At 35.9% G+C, this 25,593-nt stretch overlaps 1 protein-coding gene across 3 annotated transcripts; it reads right to left on the bottom strand.

Moving 5' to 3' along the window:
* Window positions 1-277: 277 nt before the first annotated feature.
* Window positions 278-25,593, bottom strand: LOC121862997 (steroidogenic acute regulatory protein-like). 3 transcript variants are annotated; one of them, XM_042361625.1, is made up of 14 exons: window positions 25,446-25,577; window positions 22,918-23,073; window positions 22,686-22,766; window positions 20,019-20,182; window positions 16,705-16,785; window positions 15,888-15,965; window positions 15,573-15,626; window positions 15,266-15,398; window positions 12,178-12,303; window positions 9,951-10,009; window positions 9,101-9,253; window positions 7,788-7,892; window positions 6,197-6,372; window positions 278-4,245 (listed from the first exon to the last, which is right to left on the bottom strand). In XM_042361625.1, the coding sequence occupies exons 3-14, from the start codon at window positions 22,714-22,716 to the stop codon at window positions 4,026-4,028; spliced, it is 1,380 nt and encodes a 459-aa protein (XP_042217559.1). In that variant the 5' UTR covers window positions 22,717-22,766; window positions 22,918-23,073; window positions 25,446-25,577; the 3' UTR covers window positions 278-4,025. The 3 variants fall into 3 exon arrangements, with proteins under 3 accessions (XP_042217559.1, XP_042217499.1, XP_042217422.1); XM_042361565.1 differs by having other exon boundaries at window positions 22,931-23,073; XM_042361488.1 differs by lacking the exon at window positions 22,918-23,073 and having other exon boundaries at window positions 25,446-25,593.

Here is a 25,593-nt window from a genome sequence, read left to right as displayed (position 1 = left end):
AGACTGAACCTAGGCTTCATGATTAAGATGTTGCTTTAAAAGGCCAAGGGCATAACTGAGGTAAATTTGAGGAATAAGCAGTTAATTTGATTTGGAAATTTTTAAGAAAATGTAAAAAAAAAAAATAATTAAACATATTTTTCAATTCAAAAGCAAAAAACCAGACAATAACATTCCAAAATTTTGACACATGGCTTTTGACACAATGTAGAGTTAGGAATTCTGCATTTTCACCATCAATGATACAGTCTTATAAAGCTTCATTAAAACATCTGTATTAAGATGAAAATTTTACTCTAGAAACATACCAGAATAAAATCATTGTTTTAATGTGGGTTTGAAAAGATTAGGTAATTGGAGACCAAGATGGAGTGAGTTCTCGCAGGGGAGGGATGAGGGAGGGTAACTGGCTTCAGTCAAAGCATTGTCAGATCATAAAATTGGCCACTGCAATATACCCTGTACAGGATAATCATGGAATGACTTAACAGTTAACCAAAAGAAATTTACAATTACAGAATAACAGTGGAATTTAAACATTTCAAATGTATGTTTGGACATTTTTTATACATTCCATATATATTACGAAAAGCAAATGGGATAATATGTTATAGTTGCATAAAATTATTTGTAGACCCATCTTCAACTCCAAGTTTACACTTTTATGTGTAATAATGTATTAATGTTTAACAGCATTAGGACATAAAGGAAGCAATTTCATACTTCTCACACTATCCTCAAACCTTAAATATAAATATTTCCTAGTTCATCCTGAATTGCTCCTCACCTTCTTTGTTCAATACCCCAGGTTTTCCTCATTCCTCCCCACCATTATATATACTGTACTGTATACGTATATATTTTCTCAAAACATTCAAGAGTTCTTCTCCAAGTCTTTTCAAAACCCAAAAATAATGCAAAATAAGTTTTTGTTTATCCATTATTTAAAAATTACCATCTCATTTTTAAAAATACTGCACATGCTTCATCCACATAAATCCTTTATTCTTAGTTTACTAAAACACAACCTTACATTCTACTCACCACCATCACCTCTGTGATCTGATATCCCTGTTCTTGATTTATACTGGGTTCTCTATTGAAAGCAATATGTTATATAAAGCATCAAATGGTAAGTATTTTGTAAGAGATGATGTTTCAAAGAAAAGGAAGTTACATAAAATAGAAGGTGCTAAAAATCCAGGACCAATTCCTTGATGAAGGTCTCAATCACTTATCGTTCATTTCTCCAGCCACAATCTTGAACCTATACAATTTAGCATTCCCATACATTCTCACTTCAAAATTATAATCCTTTAAAGGACTAAAGTATTGTAATTACAGTATCTACATTTGTATAATTTTCACTTACTTAAAATGTTGTGACCCTTACAATATTCTTGCTATCTATATCTCCATGTGCAAATAAAAGGCAACAAAATCAATGTGCAATAATTTTCTACAGTATATTTAAAGTGCCCCTAGTGATGAGAAGGCTACCAAGATATGATCAGCATTTGGAGATCTTACGAAAGCAATTGAAAATAAAATAAATGATGGCAAGAATTTTTTAAAGGTTTAACAAATAAATATCAAATGAAGACAGTCCATAAGCTGATGAAAATGTAATTTTTCCCATCCTCAATAAATGACAGCACAAACAGGCATATCATCTTCTAGCAGAAGCTGTCAGGCCCTGTATTACACTGCTCTAACACAACATCAGTGAGTAAAAGCGGTGCATTTATGTACAGAAATTATGCATAATAATATGAATATAAATAAAATAAAAGGCATTTTATACATAAAACTTACCTTAAAGTTTCATAGATTTTTTTTTTAATATTCATCAGCTGATCACATGGACATGCAGCTGTATCACATATCCTGACTCATTTACTCTCAAGACATTACGGAAACACGGCTGATTCATTAACACCATGTTCTCTGCCAACAGCAGCAGCAATTATTCTACCAGCTTGTGTAATAACTCAATTTTCTTCTTTAATGTCATCACTTTCTTTTCTCTTTTAACTTTTGTGTCATGCACTTCACTTTCACTAACTTTTCACATTGGGGCCTTAGTCAATCACACCAAACAAACGTATCCAACAAAAATTACTGCAAATAATGATTGCCTTGACCATATGAGAGGGGAGCTGGCTGCGTGATGTGCATTTGTTTACACGGCAGTAATTGTCTGCAATTTTCAAACATACTGAATATAAGATATTTCAAATTACAGTACTATACAGTACTGTACTGTATTTTAATGCCCCCACAATTATTCTAAGGAGCAAATAACCAGGGATTACTGTACTGATGCAAACAGTATAAATTGACTGCCAGTAAGGTTCCTATGTCTGTCACATATGGATTGGTAAAATAAAGAAACAACACATTCTCTTACAATTCAGACATTCAATACACAAGAAATAACTACTCCAAAAATGTGCTGGAAGAGAAGAGATAAATCTAAATAAACATCTGCTTCTACATTTCTAGCAACATTTTAAATCATATGAGTAAAGTATCTATGAGCAAACAAGATCATAAGGCAATGCTGGGTGTACATGATATTTGTATCAAAATGAAAATAACCATACAGTACCTCCTTGTATCTGTCAATTATATTTGAAACTCCCACATTCTCACTCACAACTTTCAAGAATTCAAAAATTATAACAAATATAGGTTTTCTGTTATTAAAAAAAATACATAAAATTATAGTTTCAATAGAGTATTACCAACTGAGTCATCTATAATTTTACATGCATTATTGCAGAGACATCTGAGCAAAGCAAAATATCTCTTTTATTATGGTTTTTTCCTTTCTCACTTAACCAGACTAAATCAGAATCCAAAATACTGTATTTTTCGAAGCCAAATTTAATGAGAATCAAACTAATTCCCTTAAGTTGGGTTTGCCCTGTCAAAGTTAACCATTTTCAAAACTCCTTTTAAACAAACAAGATAATCTCTAAATTTTGAGAGCACTTGTCAGGATAAAACAAATATATAAAGTAGACCCCACCCAATCAACGGGAGTAGAGTACTGTACTGTATAGACCCCACAGGTTGTTTAAGCAAATGGTAAACAAGTTGTACCTTTGGTGAAAATGACATCACATTCTGTGCTTTCAGCTTGCCCTATTATTTACTACAGGGGGTCTCCAATTTACGAACGTCCAACTTACGAACGCCTGCTGATACAAATGAGGTTAAACTTTAAATTTACAGTACTTTATTTACCTGATGACTTATTTTTTACTTTAATTTAGAGTATTTTGTTATTCTAATTCTTTTTTTCTCTTAAATTAAGTGATTTTAGATGTATATATAAGAACTTAAGTTATGATATAGTGGGATTTTAAACACTGTTCTGTAAGTACATACAGTGTGTACATAACATGTGTTTCAACTTGGGTACATTTTTAACTTAAGAACTCAGGAACGGAACCTGTCCATAACTCCGGGACCCCCTGTATTTAAATACCCAGTTTAAATTACTTATCAGTAAAGTCTACAGAGATACAATTCTGATATAATGTTTTAACAAATATCTGTTTACCTTAAGAATTTTCTTAAATTGCAAAAAAAACAAGAGCATATTTGTCAATTTACATTTCTTAATTGAATGTGAAAAATTTGATGGATTGGGTGGAATTTACATTGCTTAAATAGGTACTAAAAATATTCTTATTATTGTAATTCTCAAGATCAACATTTCACCTGATGTTACTTTTGAAAGCATAATTTAGTCGCCTTTCTTTATGCTCTAAAAATATTATATTTACAACGTGGCATGAAAATGAATACAGGGCATAGTGAGATATAACCATAACAATAATAATAATAAGACTACAAGTATCACAATGTTATGTCATAATCACATCATAAGAATTCTTACAGACAGAAATAAAGGCTTAAACATTAAAGAAATATAAGATTTGTCACTGTGTCTTCTGAACTGTAAAGATAATTGAATATCTAATATTACATTACTTAATCTCTAATGACAAGAGTTATCTACCTCCCCGCTTTTGCAAATGCTTTGCTTTGAAAGCTGGAGTGTAACTTCGAAGGCAACTCATGAAGTCAGTCATGGCATAGGTTAGTGCCTGATCAAGAACATACTGAGGAATCCATCCTTTGAGATCTGTGTCCAACAGCCATTGGAAAGAACATTTCTTTGGTGTCTCATCAGCTGGTCTCAATACCCAACACCCAGGGCCATTTTCTCCACTGAAAAATAGAATATTCTGCACATAACTGAATAAATAAATAAATATATATATACCGTATATACTCGTCTATAACCCCCCCTCGTTTATAGGTCGACCCTGATTTTTTGACCAAGAAATCGTTAATTTACGATATTCCTCGTTTATAGTTCGACCCACGTTTTTGAGGGTAATGGAACAACAGAACCTTCACTAAAAACGCTCTCCGTCCTATAAACTGAGGCTCGCTGTGCATGAAACACGAGTGCCGAAGGCAAATTGTTTACCATTTATTATTACGACACTTTACACTGAAACACGGGTAGTTTCAACAAAAATATTGTATATTTCCATTCAAGTCAATTAGGAGGGAATATTATTGTAATACAACAGTTTTTTAACTAAACCATTCGAAAAGCGATTACGGTAACATCTTTTGAACGAAAGAAAGCGAAAGTCATTGTTTTCGTCACAATTTTATCCCACTTTCCACTGTAATACGTACGTAATTTCAGCAAAAATATTACATTTCCGTGAATGTATTATATCAAGCACAGTATGAATAGAATATCATTGTAATATAACAGAATTTTAACCGAAAACTATTAAAAAAACGAGTAACATCTCAAGAACAGAAGCTTAGGGAAAGTCTTTTGTTTTCGTCATGTATTTTATCCTATTTTACATTGAAATACATCACGTTTCAGCAAAACTACTATTTATTTCCGAGAATATATTCATTCAGGGGCAGATTAGGTAAAATATACGTGTGGTGTAATAGTTTTTTAACTGAAAACGATTCGAAAAATACGTACCCTCTAGCCCTGTTCAAGGAGAGGACTGGGAGAAGCTGTTTATTGCTACAGACGATGACAAGGAAATTGATTTTGATGGATTTTAATGAAAATATTCAGAAATATGGTATAGTAGTATTTATTCAAGTCAATTAGGATAGAATATTATCGTAATACAACAGTTTTTTAACTGAAAACCATTCGAAAAGCGATTACGGTAACATCTTTTGAACGAAAGAAAGCGAAAGTCATTGTTTTCGTCACGATTTTATCCCACTTTCCACTGTAATACGTACGTCATTTCAGCAAAAATATTACATTTCCATGAATGCATTATATCAAGCACAGTATGAATAGAATACTATTGTAATATAACAATATTTTAACCAAAAACTATTAAAAAACGAGTAACTTCTCTTAAACATCGGAAGGTTAGGTAAAATCTTTTGTTTTCGTCATGTATTTTATCCTATTTTACATTAAAATATATCACGTTTCAGCAAAACTACTATTTATTTCCGAGAATATATTCATTCAGACACAGTTAAGGCCAAATATACATGTGATGTAACAGTTTTTTAACTGAAAACGATTCGAAAAACACGTGTACCGTCTAGCTGATACAGCTAGTGGTGCGTGATGCGTCATGCGTCGTTGTAAACAATAGGAGGTTGAAGTAGATTACCGGGTATTATATTAAGTGTGAAATATCGAAAAGGTTTTTATTACCGGTATTTTTTGTAGATCAATGAGAACTGTGATACCATATATGATATGATAAGTTAGCCTGTGCTAAGAACTTCAACATAGACTACTGAAAGCACGTTGTAAGGTAATTTAGCCTATTGTAAGTTGGTGAGCTTCATTTACTGAAGGAACTGCACAACTTTTCATTACTAATTGGTACATATTTTACGTTTCCATTGTTTACTGGCAGTAAATGGTAAATATTTTTCATGTCTGAAGCTAAAAGTTGCTCCTCACCCTTCCCATCATGCGCGGGTTCAACCTAACAAAACTATTACGCATGTATAGGACGACCCCCAATTTTTTGCCTAAAAATTTGGTCTTAAAAACTCGAACCATACACGAGTATATACGGTATACAGTATATATATATTATAGGGTCACAGAATAAAAAGTCCCTGATATTATGAAATATAATGATTCTTTACTTACCGGACTAAATTCTTCTGCAGAGGCGCATCCTTGTATTCTATAGAGAGAACTGCACACACCCAGCTGTCATTAATCTGTTTCCAGTGACGCACAGTGACGAAATCTCTGGCAGCAACCACACCTCCAGGACCTTCTGCTGCTATCTGGTACACCACATCAGTGCAACTGTCTATAGTCTGTTGACGAATAATCATTACCAATGTCAAAAATTTATATACAGTCAACCCTCACTTTACGCGGTGCCACATTCCGCGTTTCCACGTTTATGCGGTACCCTGCCGGAACCCGGGATGCTCACATTCCGCGGTGCGTGTACCCCTTTACGCAGAGAGCGGCTGGCGAGCCGCGCCATTTTTGGATCCAAACCTCCCGCCATCTCTCCCGCCATGTTGTGTAAACGGCGCGAGTAGGGTGCGCACAAGGTCGCCCAGTCATCAAAACCTTACCAAGTTCTTCACCCGCCACCCACCACAGCCGGCCCAAGTCAGTGATAGTGATAATTATAGTGAGGATATGGACTTATATGGACTTTGAGGGGTTTGACAAATAGGCCCTGCAAGCCTCTGTGGTGGATAGTGATACAATTGATACAAGTGATACAGGTGAGGGCCAATAATCTGCCCTCTGCCTCGGAACCAACCCCCCATCCCCGTGTGCCCAGCCATCTTTTCTACTAATGTAAGTGTTAAAAAACCTAATATTATTGGCATTTCTCTTAATTATTAACTGTGTGTGCATACCATCATAAAATTAAGAAGTTATTTTTACTACAACATAGTTGTGTGTCGTCAAAAAGTGGAGTTTGGGGGTCGGCCCGGTCTCTATTTCAATTATTCCCATATGTTATGTTGTTCACTTTACGCGTTTCTCACTTTCCGCGGTACCCTGTGGGTTGTATTAACCGCGTAAAGTGAGGGTTGACTGTATTGGGACATATACTGGAAATCCCATTTTATAAGCCAAAACGAGGATTTTAACCGATTTAGAAGGTAAACATTATCTCATTATACAGAATCCAGTATACAGTATCTGAATCTTCAAAGGTCCAATTATATGTTTGGCAGAGATAAAGCAAGACAGCTAACTCAGTGTACAGAACAATTATCTGGAATCTATCCATATTTGTAGAGATCTGGGTAACCCGATTATTAAGAAAGATATCTCATGAACAACATAATATATGTCTTTAAATTTACAGTTTCCTTCTTTTTGAACCACGAGTACCTTATAATCAATTGACTCTCAACCCACATTCTTGTCAGTCTTTCTCCATTTCCATTTATGCTGGTACTCCATGACATGAAGATATCTACTCTCTTGAGGTACCCCTAACTGGGTCCCTAAAACTGCCTTCCATCCCAAGCAAAATCCTTTCATTAATCAATTCTACAGGTTTTATGAGAAAGGTGTAGCCAATGCTTCCAAACATACCTACATAAAACACACATAATGATGTGCAACAAAATTTAAATATATATATATATATATATATATATATATATATATATATATATATATATATATATATATATATATATATATATATATATATATATATATATATATATATATATATATATATATTACTTACCTGTACAATTTTGCCCAAGGTAATTGCTTTGTTCCAACTTGGAATATTTTCAAAGTTGTAAATTAGCTCATTGAATAACAGGGTGGCATCAATATCAATCACTCCCTGAAAAAAAAAATTAATTAGGAAAAATGAAAAATACAATGACCACAAAATAATCTCCAGCATAACTAATCAAAATATAGTTGCCTCAGTGAGAAGATTTCAGGGGGCAAATGATGATGATGATGATGATGATGATGATATGGAGAGAAGAGAGCCGTTTGCTCAGAAGGTGGAAGATTGTGTAGGAGGAAGGTAGAAGTTAGGAAGTGGGAAATATAGAGGGAGATTTGATAGCAGGTAGGTTATCCACCTTGCGGGGACGGGATTTCTGCCACGACAGCATTTTAGCAGGTCCACTCAGGCAAGGGAAGACAAGCTAAGCTAAGCTAAGGTATTTTTTTTTTTTTTTTTTTTTGGGGGCGCTCCAGGTCCTTTTGTGTATCTTAGTTTTCATTGTGTATATATTGGTTCTGGTTCTGTGTCGTCGTCTATTATGCTCTTTGGCAACCAACTGTGTGTTCTGGTAATGTCTTCTTGCATTAGTTGTTGTAGTATGGGGTCTTCTAGTTCTTGTAGCTTTTCCCATATTGCTAATGCTTGATTGTGCATTCTGATGTTGATTGTGGTTAGGTTAGGTTGTGTGTGTAGCTCGCTGGCAGTTTTTGTACGAGTTTTGCTGCTCTTCTGAGGGCTACGTTTTGGACTGCCTGTAGTTTGTTTATTTTTTTATTATAGAATTGAGTGGAATTGGGAGATATTCCAAGTGTGGTCTGACTAGTGCTTTATACAGATGTAGTTGTGTATTGGTGTTTAGTTTATGGAATCTTCTGAGTTTAGTTAGTTAGGTCTTGTCTTTTGCGATTCTTTCTTTGACATGTGGGAGTTTGCCGCTTCTTGTAATTTTGCAGCCAAGGATTTTCCCATTTTCTGCATGTGATATATTTTGGTTGGTGACCATGAAGGGGTAGGGTCTGGTTTTTGCTATATGAATCGTCTTCAGTTTTTGCTTGTTTGTTTTGATTTTCCATTTCCTTTTGTAATTGTTTATGGTTTTGATTTCTCTGCCTGTTCTGATTGCCATCATTTGTTTGGATTTCCCTGGGTATTGCATGATTTGAGTTATGTCGTCTGCATAAGAGAAGAGGGAGATTGTGTTGTGTACAGGTTTTTTAGTACACAACACACTGCCAAATGATAATAACTGTGTAAGGAGATATACACAAGCATATGTCAGGATTAGTGAACTAGCCAAAGGGATTAGTACATACCATGAGTTTATATATTTTGGAGCCTTTGGAGCTAACTTTGGAGTAAATTGTGTCACCATGGGAACTCTCTTTTTCTAATTTCCAACCAGAGGAATGGATTGTCTCCCATGCCTTTTGCATTGCTTCATAGCCACTGTCCTGTATTTCTTGCTCCTGTGGACATTTTAACAAGTTTAAATAAATATACCAATCCTAATTTTTGCTCAATATAAACATTCCCTTCTCATAAGACCACCTTTTCCAAATGGATACAGCAGCCATACAAGAGTAACAGCCTCTCTTGGTGTGAAAATAATCTTCACAAAGAGTAAATCCTCCCTGTACTAGTGAGCATCTTCCACTTATCCTATAACATTCTGGTCCATATAATGAGAATGAAACCTACCAATCTATGCAATTTATACACAATAAATTTGGTAATTTTAAAACAAATGAAGATATCAATTTCAAATCCAAAAGTTGCATGAACTGAATAAATTTTAAATTTAAGGAGCACTAAATCTTCCACTGTTTCATTTTTTTTTTCACAGCTAAACATAGCATGAACTGCATCCTTCTCTCTGGGTCTATAATACAAGGGTGCCCCAATGAAAATAAACTAAACAAAAGGACACTTCAATATGATCAATTCCCTATTTGGATGTGAAAATGCAGCACTCATCAAGTAACATGTGCCTGTAAAGCTTATGTCTATGAAAAAGTTTTCAAGAAAAGTCAAAGTCACACATACATTCAAATGGACATTAGGAAATGATTGACAGACAAGGGTAATACCCCTGTCTACATTCCTGAAAGGAACCCCCCAAAAAGAACAGCAATAAAAAAAGGTAACTTAAGCTAGAAAACTAACTTGAGGAGTTAACTTTCTGTGGCTGCTCTCTGCAAAGTCTTCGTCTTCCTCATCTGACCCTGAAATAAGAGATGGTTGGTCAAACACTGTATTCATCAGTAAACTTCTCTTCATGTTCTATCCATCTCCCACCTTTACACATCTCACAACTTCATGTGGGGTGCATCAAGGAACACAGAGAACCTTAAGGGAGTTGCTGCCTTTACTGACAGCAGGAGAACATTTTCTTTGCAGGAAAGAAAATATACTTGCAACTAGCTAGAAAAGTGAACAATTGGTAGTTAAAGATGATGACATATGCAGGCTTGAGAGAGCTAAAATGAGAATGGTGAGGTAGATGTGTAACTGTTACACTGAAAGATACGAAACCCTGTTCGGAGCTAAGAGGGCGACTGGCCATTAGGAGTACAGTAAACTCTCAATAACTCGGCACATATGGGGCTCTGGCCTTGCCGAGTTATCCCAAATTCCGACTTATCGAGGCACTTCCTACCTCCTACAAAAATACAACAATAAAAAATTATCAACCCTTATGCAGTATGTGTACATGTAATTACTAAATGTAAAAAGGTTACACTTACCAGCACTGCAGGCAAAGAATGAAGCATCATAGTAAGAGACACAGATGCATGGTAGGTGACACAGAGGCATGGTAGGTGATGCAGGCGGCCAGATATGCCAAGATTTTCCCAGATAATTTTATATATCTCGGCATTTCCCGAGCTATACTAATACATTCTGAGATCATATCCATGCCGAATTATATGAAATACAAAGTTATCAAGGGTTTACTGTATTGACGAGGTTTTGCATAAAGGTAGGATGAGATGGTTCAGACATTTAGAGAGAATGGAGGAGACCAATTGGATCAAATGATGCACGAGTCCAATGTGGGTGGGAGGAGAGCTAGGGTTAAGTCTAGAATTACATGGGTAGAGGCTAGGGTTAAGTCTAGAATTACATGGGTAGAGGCTAGGGTTAAGTCTAGAATTACATGGGTAGAGGCTAGGGTTAAGTCTAGAATTACATGGATAGAGGCTAGGGTTAAGTCTAGAATTACATGGATAGAGGCTAGAGTTAAGTCTAGAATTACATGGGTAGAGGTTGTAAGAAATTACCTCAGAGCTAAGAATCTGGTAAAAGACCATGCAGAATGGAGAGCTGCCATCAGGTAACCACAGCTAACCCACAAAAGCGCAGAAAATATCCATAAAACCATGATGATAATTATGATAGTCTTCACATGAACAAACTGACCTTTATCCCCAGTTTAGCCTACACTTGATCAAGGATAACAAGTGCTTAAACCACCTCAACACCAAACAAGCTGTTATACCAGGAGGTTTAACATCTATTCTACAACCTTTAGATGTCAGCATTAACAAGCCATTTAAAGAAAATGTTTGTGCAGAGTGGAACAAGTGGATGGTAGAAGGAAACAAGACGTACACAAAGGCCGGGAATATGGGCGCTCCACCACTTGATGCACTGTGTGAATTTGTTGCCAAATCTTGGGATGCTATTCGAGTAGAAGTTATCACAAAGTCCTTCAAGAAATGTGGTATCTCTAACACGATAGATGGTGAAGACGACGATATGTTGTGGAGAAGTTCAGACGGAGAGGACAGCAACAACGAAGACAAAGATGAAGCCAGTGATTCGGAGTCGGACCCTTATGATGACCTACATTTGTCTGCTAGCCATGAGCTTGACTTTGAAGGTTTTTAGATAGGGTATGTTTAGAGTTTCACTTGTAAATAAAATGATATTTTTTTTTTTTAAGATATTTTTATATTGTATATCAATAAAGTGCAATTTTATCAATTACATTGACTTCATTTTACCTACTGCATAGCTTCACACACTTGATCACACACACTCTTAAAACATCAATAACAAAAGGTGTTTAAATAAAACTATTGAGAAAAACTTTATTTCATCCATAACAGAAATAGAGCAATTATATTAAAGGTAAATATGAAGGTTGTAATAAGAAATACTCTCACTTACGGTCATGATTTTAGAGGTCATCATTTTATACCCAACGTATAATTCGACCCCTTAACTTTGGACACTAAAAATTTGGCTTCGAAGGTCGACTTATACGCCGCCATATACGGTACTTGGTAGAGATGATAATGCAGCAAATTTTATACAATTATAAATGTAAATAATATATTTAAAACATCAATATTTCAGAAATTAAGTGGATTTCTGCATATCTTACCAAGAGGCGATTCCATAGGAGAGTAAAAATCTCCCACAGTTTCAGTATAATTACTCAAGTAGTCTCGAACTCTTTCCAAATGAGGTAATAACGGAGCATTCTCTAGTTGATCACAATTACTGGCAGCTGAAATTAAAAGAATAACCTGTAATACAGTATTACAAAAGTAACCCTCTAGAGCTACCACACCTCTATATAAAAGTAATGACCATTATATGATGGATCTATATACAGTAAACCCTTGATAATTCGGCATTTGATAACTCGGAATTTCATTTTACTCAACATGAATATGGTCTCGGAATTTATTAGTATAACTCGGGAAATGCCGAGATATATAAAATTACCTGGGAAAATCTTGGCATATCTGGCTGCCTGCATCACCTACCATGCCTCTGTGTCACCTACCATGCCTGTGCCACCTACCATGCCTCTGTGTCAACTACCATGCCTGTGTCACCTACCATGCCTCTGTGTCAACTACCATGCCTCTGTGTCACCTACCATGCATCTGTGTCACCTACCATACATGTGTCACCTACCATGCCTCTGTGTCACCTACCATGCCTCTGTGTCACCTACCATGCATCTGTGTCACCTACCATACATGTGTCACCTACCATGCCTCTGTGTCACCTACCATACATCTGTGTCACCTACCATACATCTGTGTCACCTACCATGCCTCTGTGTCACCTACCATGCATCTGTGTTACCTACCATACATCTGTGTCACCTACCATGCATCTGTGTTACCTACCATACATCTGTGTCACCTACCATGCCTGTCACCTCCATGCCAGTGTCAACTACCATGCCTCTGTGTCACCTACCATACCTGTGTCACCTACCATGCCTCTGTGTCACCTCCCATGTCTCTGTGTCACCTACCATACCTCTGTGTCACCTACCATACCTCTGTGTCACTACCATGCCTCTGTGTCACCTACCATGCCTGTGTCACCTACCATGCCTCTGTGTCACCTACCATGCCTCTGTGTCACCTACCATGCCTCTGTGTCACCTACCATGCCTCTGTGTCACCTACCATGCCTGTGCCACCTACCATGCCTCTGTGTCAACTACCATGCCTGTGTCACCTACCATACCTGTGTCACCTACCATGCCTCTGTGTCACCTACCATGCATCTGTCTCTCTTACTATGGTGCTTCATTATTTATCTGCAGTGCTGGTAAGTGTTACCTTTTTACATTTATTAATTACGTGTACACATACTGTATATGGGTTGATAATTTTTTATCGTTGTATGTTTGTAGGAGGGGGAAAGTGCCTCGATAAGTTGGAATTTGGGATAACTCGGTAAGGCCAGAGCCCCATATGTGCCGAGATATCAAGGGTTTACAGTATACTCAATCAGTTATATGATGTTAAAAAATTAACACCATTTACCACTATGTGATGGCCAGAGATCAGCTTTACAATGGTCGCTATCTGAATGCTTTTCCTGCATTGTCACTACTATGAAAAATAGAGGTGCAATTACACGTAAAATTCCGAGATATGATGTTGCAATCTTGAAATGGCAGAACATGTGTAACCAACACGAGATGCGTGGGAGGTTCCCCGGTGACTGCCAGGGCAAGCAGTTGAACTGTGTCACGTTGCCCAGAGGATGGTTTGTGTGTGGAAGCCGCCATTCTTTTTACATAAAATAATATATACTGTATCAGTAAATGTGAGGAATAAATAAAAATTATAACAATAAATAAAATATAATAAAATAAAATAAATACAGCATTGCTATTTGGCAATTTTGTCACTGCACAAGACAGCGGAGCCGTGAGGAAACGCTGTTCCCTCCCTTCCTCACTCTCTGTGCTAGTGTGAACACACATTTAATTTTTAAATTCTGAACCCAGATCCTTAGGCAGCATGTAGTACCTCTGTATGAAATTTTAAGAAAATCTACGTCATGACCCCATATGCCGAAACACAAGATAATAAGGCATTTTCAGGGTAAGTAAAGGTTTTTCCTGGAAAGTGAAAACTAATGTTAGTGCATAGTCTTTAGCAAATGTATATAAAGGTGGCTTAAAACTTATGGGCACATCATATAATTGACAATTTAAATATTCTAAATATGTTCAATTAAAGGGTCATTAATTAACACAAATTTAAAAATTTTGAGCCCAGATCCTTAACCCATATGCCCCGGGCGACGTAAAGCCCACCGGACCCCACATGAGGGCATATTTTGACAAAAAATTTTTTTTAAACAATCTACTTTCAAAAACTGGTATTTCAGGCATAAAATTAATGCAGTCATTCCAAGCGTACTGTTGAGGCTGGCATGCACATGGTCCCCTATGTCCACAGTAGCCACGACCTCATTGAGGGGGTGGCTAGCAGGGTGGAAAGAGGGTGTAAGCACCATTGTCTGTATCACTGTCAACACCGCTGGCCACCTCAACCAACTCGACATCACCTCAGTCTGTTCCCTCCCCATACTGTCTTTATCACCCGATACTACAGTATACCAATGCCACTTAAATCAAGCAACACTTGACAAATAGCACTACTGTCGAGGGTGTGGAGGAACGAGGCGGATCACGAGACGTCAAACGATGTACATCCATCATGATGGCTGGTGGGTAACTGAACCGGAGCGTAAGAGTAGTCCAGGGGGTAAGACACGCATACTCAACAACCCTAGTGTATAGTGTTATGCTAATCTTGTTATGCACTTAAAGTTCTTGGTTGTTGAAGTGCAGTACTACTGTAATAACATTATAACAACTGATTTTCTTAAAACAATCCAGATAAGCAGTGTTATGACCAGATCCCCCCATCCTCCCCAGAGTCACCTTTTTTGGACTTCTGCAATTTCCACACTGGGGTCTGCCCCAATTGGTCCAGTGTATTGAGGCACTACTGTACAAGGTAACTTTTGTAGGTAAAATATACCTGTATATAGGTTTGAACTACATTAGTTAACATATCTACAGCCTTGTCTCAAAGTCAGGTATCCACCCAAAACAGTTACTGAACTATATTTGCCAGTTGCTGATGGCAGTTGTGAAACTACAGCACACACAAAGAAGAAGCTTCTGTAATATTTGTTCTCACCTTCAAGAACTGACCTGGCTCTGGCTTCCTGTGGTAACACACGGAAGTCTACAAACCAAGCTTCAATCCAGGCGATGAAGAATGAAAGAAGAACTAGCGTCACTTCAAATGGATAACTTGTGTTTTTGTTCCACTGTAGTAAAAAAAAAATTATTACTAAAAAATTAAGAATAATACCTTAAAAAATTCTAAACAGTGATGAAATATGACAACGGTATGGTTATGCAGCCTCACATAAAGACAAACATTTGCAAAATAAACTCTCATGATAAATGAAGACAAATAATACAGTACTGTACTGTACTACCTTGTATAATAAACTCTTGCAGATGAAAAATGCACAGCTTCCTGCAGTGGTTATCTGGAACAAATGTACAAGATAATTTTATGTGCATATACATGATCTAATAGTAATGTACCACTGCAAAAAATTCAATCTTTAAAGAATAATTATACAATATATACTGTACATTCTACATCAATATGGCAATCTTACAAATGGTCTTTATATTTCACTTAACATTCTTTTAACAAAGAAACTTCAAGTAATTATTTACTCTTATGTAACTAGAAATTTTAACTCTGCAGCACAACAATGCAATTCTTCATATATAAAACTCACGGCAACCATCCACCAGTGATTGATGTGTAGCAATGCATAGAAAAGTAGAAGAATGACAAATCTTGATGCAGCAGCCATCTGTAATATAAAATGAGTACATTAAATTTCTTACAGCAAGACAAAATTGGACCAATAAAAGTAACTCGCACTGTCAGCATGGTACAAACTTCATGGGAGATGTACATTACACACTCTCCCACATTCACTAACCCCTCAAGGGCCACCACACTGTATTTGGTACAATAAAAATTAGTTAGGCTTAATTAATTTTTCAATAAAGTAATCAAAATATAAACCAACTCTCAAACATTACTACAATACCACTCACTGTACAAACACCATCGTCTCACTAATTGGTGATCCAATGTCCACACTCTGCCACTTATATACTCAGGCTGACTTCATCTCATGGACCAAACTGAACTAAACAGCACTGTATTGTGTACAATCAAAGACAAAAGTCGTGTCGCGGTTTTGTCCGTAGATTAAATATAACTCGTGTTAGGACTGTCAGCCACAAAATGCTTTAAACCTAGTTTAGTTATTTGATTAGTTTCATCTTTACTAAACATGTACAGTCTGAATATAACTTCTGATGCTGTGAGAGATGCCATGACATCAGCTGACCAACCTAAGCTAGATCAACTGATGAGATTTCTAGGGAATTTTGATTTAGAAATGCTTCGGAACATTACATATTTCATGGAATTGATTTTTGGATTCTAGATACCCCTGTACTCAAGCGTACTTCCACAGTCGTCTGAGACTTATACACTAATACTGTGCTGTTTCAAAAACTAATTCAATACACACTTACCACTATGTCAAATATAGATAATCTTATATTATAATGTATGATCTCTTTTATAAGTGCTGCATACTGCCCTTCATTTTCAATCTGAAAGAAAAAAGTATGGGGGTAGACTTAATTCTGTCATATAATTATCATTAGGTTTGCCTTTTCATGCTATCCAAATTACCCATTTAAATTGAAAAAAAAAAAAAACAATGTCTTGACATATGTCCAAATTTACCAATAAATCAAGACCTAAAGTTGCTAAATTAAAAGAGTTTGAGTATAATTCTTTTAGTGTAAGCAATTACAGTAATCCTATGCTTTTCGCAATTTTTTTTATCGCGGTTTTGACCATTCACGTTTTTTTTTACTAAAAATTACATACGTATAGTGTACAATAAAGCCTCGAATAACGATGTTAATGTGTCCTCCAATATTGCAGTGTAAGGTGAACCATCGTATCACAAATCATTAATTACCATTAAAATAAAGCAATAATAATGAGATGCGTTCCCAAGTGTGACCTTTTCATATCTTTTGTGTGGCTTTTTACCCTCTTATCCCCCCAAAACAATACAATTAATGAAAATTGCAGACCATATTCTTTAAATAATGTTTCTGAATGCACCTTATACAATATAAATGAATAATAATATGGTCACACAAGAGGAGATGGGACGCCATTGTTTTCGTTTGTGTTTACAGCCGGGAATCCGGGACAATAGTTCTACACGAGAAAATGAAGAAAATAAGACCCTGGTTGTAGCTGTAGTAAAAAAAATAAAAATAATTAATATATGTTTTAAGTAACATTATTTAATGTTAATAAATGGAACAATAGAAGTAGCTAACCACTAATGGCAAAGAAAAAAAAAAGAGATGGATTGGGAACGCCAACATATACGTGCACATTTAAGGATACCGCGTCATTTATCTTTTAAAGAATATGTAAAAAAGATTCATTATTGTTTTTTACTGAATATGTATTTGATTGAATTAATCTTTATATACTGTACTGTATATGCGAAATGAACAATACAATTCATTAAAAATACGTAGAATATTAAAACACACAAGAGGATAAGAGACGGCATTGTTGTCAGTGTTTACACCCATAATGTCAGTTATCCACCTGAAACTGAAGAAAATAAGACCCTGGTTGTTGTTGTAATAAAATTAATGTAAAAAATATGTATGTTTTAATTAATGTTATTAAATGTACAGTAGAAGTAACCACTGATATTAAAGAAAAAGAGACTGATAGTGGAAAGCCAATGTATACGTGCACACTCAGGGAAACATAGTCATTTATCTTAAGAATATGTACAAAAGATTCATCATTGTTTATTAGTGAATATGTATTTGATTGAATTAATGTTTATACTGTATATGTGAAATGAACAATGCAATTCATTAATAATACGTAGAATATTAAAACACACGAGGAGACAAGACGGCATTGTTTTCGTGAGTGAAGATGGTTCTACATAAGAAACTGAAGAAAATAAGACCCTGTTTGTAGCTGCAGTGAACTTAATTTAAAAAAATTTAATACCTGTATGTATGTTTTAAGTAATGGTACTTAATGTTAATAAATGGAACACTAGAAGTAGTTAACCACTAATGGTAAAGAAATAAAGCGAGACGATTGGGAACGCCAACGTATGAACAGTAAGTGCGTACATGTGAAAACCTATCGGCATTTCTCTACATATGAATATGAAAGCAACACTTATTTACTGTTCATATATGTTTTTAATAATATTTACGAATGTAAACCAAAATTTCTACTCACCAATGGTGGTAAAGTCTAAAACATAAGGACAGCCAATGAATATTGTGCGAGTTTTTACTCAGATGACGAAGTCATCAGGTTTAACTATTGCTGAAGCTATAGGTTCAACTCTGGCTGAAGCTGTAGCTTTCCATAAAGCTGTTGCTGAAACTGTTTCTGAACCTGAAGTTAATGTTGAAGCTGCTTATGATGCTGAATTTGATAGTGCAGCTGAAGTTGATGGTTTAGGCCTTCGGATAATAAAGCTGTCGAAAGAAACTTGCACTGCTGCTTTCTTTTCTCATTATACATCTTTATGTAGAGGTCATTTGCGTTTATTTAAATCTTAATGCTTTGTTCTGTTAATGGATCCACTTCAGAAAATATGTTCATTGCTTGCTCCATATAATATCCAGAGACCTCTCACCTTTTTCATATCGTTTTAACTCATCTAGTTTCTCAGCTAAGCTTATACACTTTCTATTAGCTTTTGAAACAACACTAAAATCACTTGCTCTCTTGCTCATGTTGAATAGGGATGCAAAAATGCTGTAAGAAACCTCAGAAAGTTTTTCTCCTGTTCCTGTTCCCGATGCGTGAAAACAAAAGGCCCGCCAAGCTCCGACTGTTGTTCACCACTCATTAGCAAGACAGCTTCTTTGTGCAAGGCGCTCTTAATTTTTTTACGGTAATTTTTTTTTTAAAACATATTGGGATGTAGTTATTATTTATATGAAAATGTAATTTTATTTTATTTTTTTTTTTATTTTGGTCATAAATACGAATGAAATAAGGATGTATATTGAATTGGGTCCTAAATGAACTAGGGTCTTAAATATAAAAAGTTGTTGGTCGAACCATTGTTATCGGAGGCTTTACTGTATATAAAATATCCTTAAAAAAAAAAATTAATAAATTTCGCTCCATTTTCGATATTCCCCTGTGCAGTGCGGCAAACAGACGCCACCCTTTCCTGCCTCAGATACCCGCTGCTCCGAGAAGCCTCAGTCCACACATGCCTACCGTACTGTGAACGCTACTGTGACTGCGTGAGGGAGGGCATACGCCGGGACAGCAGGGAAAGGCTGGCAATGCGGGTGTTGCCGACCTCGGTGAAATACAAAAAATTTTATTTACTTGTATATAAAGATTTTTTTGTATATAACTGTGTTTACGTTTTTCCATTACATGTATTACACTACAATATGATTAGTTTCAAATAATTATGTTAGTAAATGCCGGTACAGTGCACCAGCGATCAGTGTGACCACTGGGCAGTGAGTGGAGAGCATGGCGTGGTTAAGTGCATGACCTACCTACTGTAAGCTGTTTGGTGACCACAGATACAGTGATTTGTAAAAGAGTATTTGCGGTTTTGGCTTTTCAGGAACGTAATTCCCGCGAAAAACACGGGATTACTGTACATTAGTTAGGAAACTGACAAGAGAGACTGCAAGAGTCCTTGCAGCATGAAAAGCTATATAACTGTGGCTAATCTATGTATGTAAGTTTGGAAGTTGGCTGTAAAACAATGATGATGGTGATGATCAGTCAAACTTACCAATACACAAATAGCCCAAAAAAGGCTTGTGAAGAGGAAATCAAACGTCACAAAAAGGCAGAAGAATCGGCGCACAGCTGACATACGTCCATTGATTTGCATTCCAGGAAAGTGACTGGCTAACCAGAAATCAGATGATATTGAGTTCATACTTCCAGGACCTCCTGCAACAGTTAATATTTATTAGATAAAATTATCCTCACCAGTAACTAATACATGCCAATGTTTAGAAAGATTGTGAGTGATTCATATAAGCATTGATATCATAGGTCTCTAAAAATAAATAAATGCATATCTATTAAACAAGTTCTCTATATCTATCCCAGGTTACAATATCTAAACAGCTTCTCGTTAATCTGGCACCAATTAAGTAGATTTTACAAACCAAATCTTGGCACAAAGTACAGTGAGGACTCAGGATTGCTGCCAGAAGGATCAACTCTGGTTCATTAGCTCTCACCCTACAAATTCACTTCAGTTATAAAAGAAAGTTTATGCCACTTTCATAATTATGATGTCCAGGCACAGTAGCTAAAACAACTATCAGTGCATACTTTGTGGGAAACAATATGAGACCATGGACGATAAATTTTGGTATATGAGGGCTGTCACTAGTCACACATAAAATTTCGGAGCATATCAACCCCCACCTGCACAGATAGTTGTTTTAGCTACTGTACCTGCCTGGATTTCCTACTGACAATACACCTGCTCCTCCTTGTCAGCCTGAATAAACACTTACAACTTTCATATTGGAAGGATAAGTGAGTGCTGTTAAGTAATAAAGTAGTAATACGTGTACTGTACTTCATTACTCTACTAAAGTAGATTTGTATGTGTCCATTTTTGTCTGTTTTGCAAGACACTGTTTACTTTGTGAGCTTGTGGCATTACTGTTATGGAAGTAGAACATTACGGTACTGTATTTCTTCTTCTTTTCTCAAAACTTGAGTATTTTAAATTTTACAAAATATTATAAGTTTATGTTCTTGTTTGCATGGCTGGATAAAATCTATTTTGTACAGTATGTGTACTGTCTTTTTACGTCTCTAGTGATACCCAGGAATCTTCTGCATTTGAAGGCTTTTGCATTTACATTTTCTACTTTTTGCTTGACTGCATGTGTGTGGGGTCCCGCACCACTGCATAGAACTTTAATCCTTACGCCCCAGGTGACATTTCAGAACGCCCGATAGGCGAGCCCTGGGTGACGTTCCAGAAAGCGTGCCTTTTCCCAAAACAGTTTAAATGCCCAGCACGGGTTATCAGGTTCCAGTGTGACTATATTTGCCTGTCAGGCCACACCCACGGCCACAGGGAAGCTTCCTGAACGTAATTAACTACTTTTGTTTGTTTCATTTTCAATGTTTGTCCATTTTATCATGTTGTATCAAAGTAATACAGTATTGCTAAATGTAGGGTAGTTGTATTGCAGTGTAGTATTACTGGAAAATAATGCTATGATTATGTTATAAATGTATTTATTTGTGGAATCATTATTACGATAATTATTTTATGCATTATTTGCTCTACCAACACAAAGACAGCCTGGCGACTGACTGCGTGTGTGTTGCTGAGCACTTTTATGAAAAATAATGCAAATAAAATATTCTAAATTAATTATTTATAGGAAATAAGTATTATGATCAGTTTATATATTCATTACTGGCCATCCCAGATACAAAGGCAAACTAAAATAGCTGCTAAGTGCGGAGGTGACCACGAGCGCTTGCTGTCATAACAAGCTGTCCTCTATCTCCCTCCTCCCCTCCTTCCCCAGGGAAGTTTCTAGAGAGTTAATATATAGTTTTTCTTACTTCTTTTTTTATTGTTTTATCATTTAAGAAGGTTAAAAATTATTTTTGGAAAAGTTTATTTTACTCGATTTACCCCATCGTGGGGGGTACCGCCAGCGGCACCCTAACCTGGGGCTTAAAGGTTAAAGTGAGACAAATGAGAGATATGATGAGTGGTATACAGCTGTGGAGTTCATTTGAGAACCACAATGTTCTGCTTGACCTTATTAGTATTATGTTCATTGTTATAGTATCCTAATGTGTGCTCTATATAATTACATCAATTATTATTCTACCTTCCTTGTGGCAATATTGTGCATGAATTTTTCGAGCCACTGCTTCAAGTTTTGTTTTTTGTATTTATTATGGACTTGGGAATAATTAACAAAACATTATTTATTACACATGTTGTATGCTTATTCTGCCCCAGATAAATATGAATCCCGTCTAGCTGAGACAGATCTTAACTCTTAGGCCCCAGGTGACATTCCAGAACGTCTGACTAGCGTACCCCAGGTGACGTTCCAGAACATCCGCCTATTTTCCCACCACTTTTTTTTAAATTATTTTTGGATTTTTTTCTCGATTTAACCCCACGGGGAGGGGGGGGGGCGGTACTGCCAGCAGCAACCTAACCCGGGGCTTAAGGGTTAAGATAAATGTGAGGTCATGGAAGAGCATTAAATATTAAAATTTCTATGGTAACTCTTTCAAGCGTTAACTTCTTTTTTACTTTCTAACTACAATTCACTTATACTTACCCTTATACTTACTTATACTTACCCTTAAGTAGGTAAGGTCTGATAAGAAAATTATTGCAGTTACCTAATACCAAGCACAACATCTTCGAGACAGACAAGTTCAACATTACCGAAGGCTGACAAATATCCTGGTCGAGACATCTTGGTGTAGTCCTGTAGTTGTCAATATGAGCCGGTTTCTCTCTAAATCACTGGAATGAGACAAAATATCTCCAGTTACAATTCACTATACTACTGTTATGTATACATAAAGAATTCTCATTAATCACAATTTACTTCAAATCCAGCACTGCCTGAGACAGTGAATGACCTTCCCCCCATCATGATTCAACATTGAACTACCTGTATACAGTACCGTAGTTGAAAGTGTGACACACTACGAATTATGTTCTAGCAGTTCTATTCATCTTTTTCAAACTTTTGGCATTTCTTCCTATGAGAAGAGAGTTTAAGATTTCCTATTTGACCACGGTCATGTAGTGGTTTTCTCCCATCAACCTGGAATTAATACAGTAGTAGTCACTGTTTGATATGGTCAATGTTTTACCTTTCCATCTTTTATCATGATACTGAATCTTTTTTGGAGGACCGCAATGGAAATACATGTAAGTCTTTTAACTTTTTGTGTTAAACTTGGATAACACTTTTCATTTAGCTAGTTAAATGAGAAGTGTTGTTCATACCTATACTGTAATTCATTGTACATGTGATGATTTCCAACAACATCAATTAATCAATGTAAAGTTTCCTATATGTCCTCAATGTAAGATGAAAACAATATGGCATCTGACAAGAAAACTAACAAGAAATTGCAAAATTTATATCCTAAAACTTATTGCTCATGCACTTTTCATCTTTGTCGTGAGGTTAAAAAGCATTTGTTTATTATTATAACAGGAGTAAGAAGACTGATAAAAGTTTCATAAGATATTTCCTAATAAAAATTGTTGGCCCTTATATTGCAATATGAGGAGTTCAATTATATACTGCATATTTTTTCTAATCTGCTACAGCACCAGACCCATAGCAAGTAGCACAAAAATGATAGGGTTAACGTTACTCTTTAGTCTGTCCACAATTTTGACAACACATCTCTATTCCGCCATAATTTTTGCTTCTATTGTCTTCTATTCGGAGTTAGGACATGTATTATATAGCATGGTAATGCGATTCCAACCACTTTCGAGCTACACCCTCCTCCCATGGCTCGTCAAACAAACCTTTAAAAACCTTACCTAACCTTTCCTAACTTGTAAAAATTTTAAGAATCAGCTTTGAGTTTATGGATCCCTCCTTATCTGAACACCGAAAACAACACCATCACATACTAAACACCAAAAACATGAATTCGGCAAGCTTTTTATAGTTTTAGGATTTTTAAAGGTTTAGGAAAGGTTATGTACAGTTTTCAAAAGTTTGTCTTTTTATCCCACATTTTCCCTCAATTTCAAAGCCCTGCCCACTTTAAACAAGTATTATTGTTGGTAAATTTATCAGTTAAAATAGTCGAAACATAAATTTTCACAAGTAGTCGTCAGTAAGCCATGGAAGGAAGGAGTTGTAGCAAACGGGTGAACTGAATCGCATTACCATGTTATATAATACATGTCCTAACCAAAAAAAAAAACATTTCTCCAACAGAAGCAAAAATTATGGCAGAATAGTAATGTGCTGTTGGCGAAATCGTGGATGGCTTAGGAGTAACGTTACCCAAAACAGCTCATTTTCAGTTACAGGACCACCTGTGGCTCTTAAAAAATAAAACCAACAGCTGCTCAGTAGTACACTTCACATGCAAATCGGTAGTGTTGTCCATATAGAAATGTAACACGTTATACATAATTTACTGTCCTACTAATTACCCAAATGTAGCCACAATTAAGTCAAATAATGGTCCTACATGAATAAATCGGAGTGCCAATCACTTCTCGACTAGTATTTGGTGTCACAAAGTCACAAAAAATTGGAAAACTTACTTTAATCTGAGTTAATAGATCACGTGCATGTACCGAGGGAGCGAGTAATTCCCCAAATGTTCCCAGATGTAGTCGCAATGAAGTCAAATGATGGTCCTACAAGCGTAAATCGGGCTGTGAATCACTTCTCGATTATTATTTGGTGTCATAAAATCACAAAAAATTGGTAAGCTTAATTTAATCTGAGTTGTGTTAGGTTAGGTTAGGTTAGGTACATGAACTCGATCTATTAACTCAGATTAAATTAAGTTTACCAATTTTTTGTGACTTCGTGACACCAAATACTAGTCGAGGTTAGGTTAGGTTAGGTACATGCACTCGATCTATTAACTCAGATTAAATTAAGTTTACCAATTTTTTGTGACTTCGTGACACCAAATACTAGTCGAGAAGTGATTGGCAGTCCGATTTATTCTTGTAGGACCATCAATTGACTTCATTGCGGCTACATCTGGGTACATTTGGGTAATTAGTCGGACCCCATAATTTATAATGTAAATTCATGTTTGTCTCCTTTCACATTTTAAACTTAATTCTTTTTACTTTTACTCTCTTCCCCACTGATCGGCTTGGGCGATCGGTCACGTCTCTGATTACTTTTCCTATAATCGGAAATAATGCAATAGGACACAATGGTTAAGTAATTCAGCATTAACTGATTTTTTTTAATTCACCAAGGTAAAAAAAAAAGTATATATACACCAGTGTATTAAAGTGTACATTTTCACAAATTAAAAATGTGAATAAGTACCATACATGAGTAGTGACAGTCCACAGACAGACACACAAAGTACCCAAGAGTGAGTCATCTTATCCTCTTCCAACACAAACTCCCAATTTAACACTATCTTACAACATTCATTTATAAAATTCGTTTAAAATAATTATATTTACCTTCGAACATATCCACCATGTATGCCTTCAATCTAACAAGACTTGACACAATGGTAGAGTTGTTCATTGACTGAGGCGGAGTTTGTTTACTGTTGTGTACGGATGTGTCTCGGGATCACTATAAAACAACTTTATTTATCCTCACAGT

The sequence above is a fragment of the Homarus americanus genome, unplaced genomic scaffold, assembly GCF_018991925.1.
Source record: "Homarus americanus isolate GMGI-L3 unplaced genomic scaffold, GMGI_Hamer_2.0 scaffold41626, whole genome shotgun sequence".
Classification (NCBI taxonomy): Eukaryota; Metazoa; Arthropoda; class Malacostraca; order Decapoda; family Nephropidae; genus Homarus; species Homarus americanus.
Note: the sequence above shows the minus strand (reverse complement) of the source record. Positions and strands in the feature narration are given on the sequence as shown.

Coding starts and splice junctions, on each gene's coding strand:
- LOC121862997 (XM_042361488.1), bottom strand. CDS start 22,716: ATGTCTCGACCAGGATATTTGTCAGCCTTCG. Junction 15,627..15,887: donor ATCACTGGTGGATGGTTGCC/GTGAGTTTTATA, acceptor CATTTGTTCCAG/ATAACCACTGCAGGAAGCTG. Junction 4,246..6,196: donor CTGCAGAAGAATTTAGTCCG/GTAAGTAAAGAA, acceptor TCTATTTTTCAG/TGGAGAAAATGGCCCTGGGT.